The sequence below is a fragment of the Taudactylus pleione genome, unplaced genomic scaffold, assembly GCF_031769625.1.
Source record: "Taudactylus pleione unplaced genomic scaffold, aTauple2 ptg000054l, whole genome shotgun sequence".
Lineage (NCBI taxonomy): Eukaryota > Metazoa > Chordata > Amphibia > Anura > Myobatrachidae > Taudactylus > Taudactylus pleione.
In genome coordinates, this window is record NW_028284456.1 from 8,594,486 (window position 1) to 8,600,485 (window position 6,000).

At 35.1% G+C, this 6,000-nt stretch overlaps 1 protein-coding gene across 1 annotated transcript in view; it reads left to right on the forward strand.

The window, feature by feature from the left end:
• Positions 1-4,919, forward strand: part of AVL9 (AVL9 cell migration associated) — a 99,692-nt gene extending 94,773 nt beyond the window's left edge. Inside the window, exon 16 of the mRNA XM_088464308.1 lies at positions 1,342-4,919. Within this exon, the coding sequence (XP_088320434.1) occupies positions 1,342-1,448 (107 nt within the window). The 3' untranslated portion in view covers positions 1,449-4,919. The remainder of the gene's footprint in view (positions 1-1,341) is intronic.
• The last annotated feature ends 1,081 nt before the right edge of the window (positions 4,920-6,000 follow it).

Consider the following 6,000-nt stretch of genomic DNA (forward strand, 5'->3'; position numbering starts at 1 on the left):
AAGAACACTTCTCTTGACACGAGTGCAATTCTGTGCAGTAGTGGGAGAAACAATCTCGAGGGAGAATATTTATGGATTTTCATTTAAGTTCTGTATTTCCCCCCCCCCCCCCCCCCCAAAAAAAAATGTAGTGACTGGCGCTAGTCTTATGGATCTGTCCTTTACTCTGATTCATGTTGTTCAATCAGGTGTTAAATCCTAGAGATTATGTAGAGCTATCACACCCTCTAGTATGATAATCTAATTCAAACATGTAACTAACAAATGTAATCTTCTAAATTGTGCATGTACCACAAACAGGACAAAATAAATTGTGAAAAGCTTAATGCTCTGTAGCCGCAGTCTCCTGTAGACTTTCAGCTTGATTTCCAACCCATCATAAGTAATTAAAACAAAAATAAGAAAAATGAATAGTGTACTACTGACAAAAATTAAAGTGACCATGCTCAAATATGTTCTTCTCTGAAGGAGCTTGCTTGTTCCATGCTTTTAGAATTCCATAAGTTACTTCCAGGCTCCCTAACAGGAAACATAATGAATAAATGGCATATATGGTATTTCTGTGATAACGCCACACTGCAATCCAGTACTAGTGTAACAAATAGCAATGTAGATATTGTTTATCAGTTGGTATCACCTGTTATGCAAGCTCTTTCCTCATAGAAAGGGAGACAAAAGGCCATCTGGTCCAGTTTCAGTTTTATCATTTATTAAACATACTCAGAGACAGACATAAGGTGTTTGTCGTACACGCTCAAGACGTGCCTATATGAATCAATCACGGCAACAAAGTCCTTCAGCAGTATGAGTACTCGAATGTTCAGAAAAGAAGGAACGTCCAAGAAAAAAAATAAAATAATATATATATATAATTTTTTTTATTTTTATGGATCCTATATCTATTGCAATATTTCTCATCCTGCAATCCATTTCCTCCAGAGAACACTATATAGATGTGCCAGATGCACATGCTGATGACTTTTTCTTCCAGTGTACAGTGAAAATTTGAAGTCTTTCTAATCTGGTTTTTTTTTTTTTTTTTTTTCTGATTACCGTTTATTATTGTTGCATTCAATGCTATAACATACATTATGTAAGACGTTACTCAACATCCTCAAAATAAACGTAATGTTCTAATATTTTTTCTTTATAAAAGTTCATGGTAGGTCTTTCTATTTAATATTTAACAAATGTAACTCCTTTGAAACCACTGAGCATTGTGTTTTGAAGTACATTCATTTCAGGTGGGTAACGTTACTTGCTGAAGTTGTGGAATGTTACTTCATGAGTTTGAAGTTTATCTGCCCTCAAGCTTGACTTGGCTTCCTTCGTCTTGTGCAGGTCAATCTGTTGGGGGAGCTCTTATCAGTGCAAAGTCTGCCATGTCCTCCTGGCTTTCTACCTTCTCTCAACCATCGACCCAGGAACAACAGGAAGATAAGCAATGAATAAATCATGAACTGCTCTCTTCTGACTTCCTCCTCATTGTGGACTTTTGTAGTTGTTCCCTATATTTATATTGGACTTTTATCCTTTGATGTAATTGTCTTATAAGATTGGGCTAGTTGTACCATGGAGAGAAAACAAAACAATTGAAATACTGAGTAATGATCAATGCAGTTGTCTGTGTATAGCAGGTTTACATTGTACATGGTATACTTGATGGTTAAATCAATTAAATTTTAAGTTTCACATTCACTGTTGAGTACATTAACAGTTGGTATGTCCATAAAATTTAGAATTTAGCTTGCTGTGTTGTTTCTACTCCAACTTGGAGAGAATATGGAGAATATTAACATTTCTGCACTAGTGTACCGTATATACGTGTGGGGGTGTATGTGTATGTATATATATATATATCTATCTATATCTATCTATATCTATCTATATCTATCTATATCTATATATATATATATCTATATATATATATCTATATATATATATATATATATATATATATATATATATATATACACATACACTCATGCTATAAATCTTGTTCTCATCATATTTCTCAATCTTGAAGCGAGCTCCTCTTACTAAATTAATTTCACAACAGTCAGAATGTTTTGTTGAGAATAACATTTTGGTAGGCCTGATCTTAAACCGATTCTAGCCGTTGCATATGTGACTGATGCCAGTAGATAAATACTGTAACTATTCTCAGAAGATTGAGAGATGACTATTTTTCCATCCTCTTGTTTAGGATTACTTCTCTATTCTCCAATCTACCTCTCGGCCAGTCTCCCATCCTGTGCACACCCTCCATCTCCAAAATTCTTCTCCATTCCGTTTAAGAACGTCATGTACTGTAATGTAACATGCATTTGTACATTTTCAATCCGGTTGTGTCATGTGAAAGTTGGGCTACTTATTTAAAAGTATTTTCTACCTAAATCAGTGGGGCACAATATTGTTTTCCTTTAAACACATGTTCTACCTATTTTACAGTAATACAATTTCTACCATTTTGTTTTCATAAGTAGAAACTAAAACTCCAGTTTTCAGGGACTGCTGCTATAAACTGTTAGTTATACAGTTCTCCTTATAGATATGATTCAGTTGTGTACAATTTCTGAGCTGCTGTTGTTGTTGTTTTGGTGAAGATCATTGGCAAATTTGAATTTTCTTTTAATTTGTATTGTTTGCTATTTTAGATGTAAGCACTGACATATATGACCTCGGGCTGTTTTAGGATGTAAGTTGTGTGCAGCTAGTATGCTGTGACTTTACATTTTGTCTTTAAAATGTATATTATCTACATACAAAATCACACTGGGTACTGATTAGAATTTAAAGATCAAAGTAGAATTTATGTACAATTAAATTTTTTCTTTTACTGTAAACACACAGTGACAGGGTATGCCAATTGTACTGCCTGCCTCTAGCTTCTACTAGTATATATTAGTGCAGTGGTTCCCAAATATTCATATATCACGGGGCCTAGAGTATCAGCATGTTTTCTATGGCACCCCTAGGCCTAAAGTTTTATTTTTGGGAATATCAGCAAAAATTAAGCCAGTTGTGATTACCTGTCATTCTTAAGGTGCATACACAAGGTCAGATTTGACAGATTCTTATAACGAATTGGACGATTTTTGACTGAATTAAAATGACTGAAATCGACCAAAACTGACTGCAAACACATCAGATGTCAGATATTATCTGACCATCGGGAACACGCATCGTTCATCATTGAAGCCTCACCTGTCAGATTTTCCTTCAGATATAATCGATTGAACGATTTTTAAAAATAGCTTTCGTTCAGATCTGAAGAAAAATCTTACCGTGTGTATGCACCGTTAGGTTCAGTTACACTATGTGGCTGTGGACAGGGTTGTGCTTCTGTTTGTCCACACTTTTTATGATCAGCAGGAACTGGCTTTGGCTATCCAATGGACCATAAAAAAATTAATTTGGTTATGGACCAACAATTTGTAGCACCCCTGCAACTGTCCTAGTTTGGGAACCACTGTATTATTGGGTGTAGCTAATGCAGCATTATGCCGGGATTTAGACCTCATCATGCCATTGGCTAAAAGAAAATGTTGTCTTTTCACTTTTATTGAAATCTCTTAATGTAGAGACAGGGACCAAGTCTTGGTTCTATTGTTTGTTTTTTATGTATTTGATGATGGTGAGGGAGATGGGAGGAGCCTGGTTAAAAGGCAGGTGAATGCAAAGTAAACGTTTTCTTTAGAAAATGTCTAGCTTTATCTCAACTTAATTTCTTATGTATTATTGACTCAGAAAATGTTAATTCATGGTGACAGGTTCATTAATTCCAAAACTTATCGGATTCTTAAATGAGATGCACAGATTTGTTTTTTTGTTAAATAATATATTTAACGCTTTAGTATGTATATGTGTTGATTAGACTGAAATGTGTACATAATGATTTTCAGAACTGAATTGTAATTGTGCTTAGTGTGGATACAAAACCTATATATGTATGAGCCTCTGTATCTCCACACCCATGTTTTCTGATGTCCGTTGTATAATACTCCAGATGCTGTATATAGAGATTAATGTAAGCCTCACTTTTCACCAAACTTGTTGTTGACTCCTTTTTTTTTATGTGCAACACAATATGATGCATTTTAACTAGAGAACACTGGAAAATACATTTATTACATATTGCAGAATGTCATGTATTTTTAACCCTTTCGCTGCTGAGGCTTTTCTGGCCCATGTGTTGGGCCACTCTTTGGGTTGGTCACATTCCAACATCAATATTAGTAATTTGTTGATGCAGCAGCCACACAGGTTATATCTTGGGGATTTTTGAGAAAATAGCATTCTTTTACCTATTCCCCAAAAACCAATCACCATTTAACCAATATGCTCAAGAAAGTGTTTTGTTTTTTTTTGTTTGAATTCATTATTGGAATTGCAAAAGAGAAAATTAAAAGCATTTTTTTTTTTTAGATCTATTTTTAGTTTAGTTTATTTTTTCTAGCCACCACCTAAAAATGTTGCAGTCTATTACAGATTTTTTGATCATTAGTATTCTTAGTGCTTATAGTGTGCAACTGCTCCTCCCCCCTTCTTTTTTGCTGTAGAACTACGGGTCTCCGCATGGTAGCACCTATTATGTTTAATATTAGGATGTGCAGCCCACCCCTCCCCCCTCCCACCACCTAAAAGTACTTAGGTTTTTCTTCATTATTACACCAACATTCCCAGACCGCCATCAGTGGGTTCTACACCTGGTATTTCAGTATAAAATCTGTACTTGTCAAATGAATATGCATTTTTGTTTCCTAGCTTGAATAAAACACACAACATGTGTAGGAATAAAATGGTTTCTTATCAATGTATACCATATTGAAAACCAGAAAACGTACCGCATCATATGAGTGTATATTGATGCCAGAATGAGGAATTATACTATAAACAAATCAGTAACCACCCCCTTCTCTGAGCTGCTTAACTCTTTGTGCTGTAGAATGTTACCTGGTTATCACCAAACAGTAACTACTATGGGGGCACATTAATCGAAAGAGGGGATTTCACTTCCAAATGATAAAGCCCTTTTGTTTCTTGAAGCTACTGTAGGATTGGTATTACAAAATCTCTGCTAAATCATATATTCAATGTTTTCTGTAGTGTATGGGGTTATTTTCTTGTGATTATCAAATAATAACTAACAAGGGATTACATTATTCAAATGATGACACTCCCCTTTTTCAAATGAAGGGTACACCAGAGTTTATTGAAGCTAGGCTGGGGGGAGATCCTCCCCCATCCCTGGGCTTTAATTGTATGCAGTGTAGGGGTTATTTTAGGATTAGGGGCCATATCATTAGAAGTAGAATCACTTGTTTTAAATAAGGTTACACCTGCTTCACTGTGACCGTAACTTGGACAAAGCTTTTCCTCCCTAATCTGGTTATGGCTGCTTTCAGAGTGGAATATTACACATGATACAATAGAGACAATGTTGTTGTGGTCAAAATCACAGTGTTGTGCTACATATTGTTTCTGGTCAATAGAAACAGACATATAGTTACCATAATCTACAAATTATAAAAAACATGAACAAAATTACATTTTAATAATTCAATGCGCAATCTAAGTTATATGTTTGACAAGGCATAACATTTTGTACAGGTTGGGTACGGGATCCCAGCGTCAGAATCCAGACACCTGCAGGTAAATATCCTAAACCTAAAACTCCGCATAGTACCTAAACCTCATACGTACCTTCCCGTTGGTATGCTGGCGCCGTGATTGTGACTGGTGTCGAGATTCCGGTGCTGGCTTCCTGACTGATGAGATCATAACTACATCCAATTTTGTACAATGCTCTGTACACTGCTCTTGCCAAGTTTATATTTACAATTTGTTAACATTTAATATTGTAAGTACTCATTCTTACATTGTTATATTTTAATGTATTATTTGAACCAACATATGGAATAGCTATATTCATAAGAACCCCTCCTGTATGAATAGGAACATGTACACAAACCCAAAAATTGGTTTCATTTGTCAAAT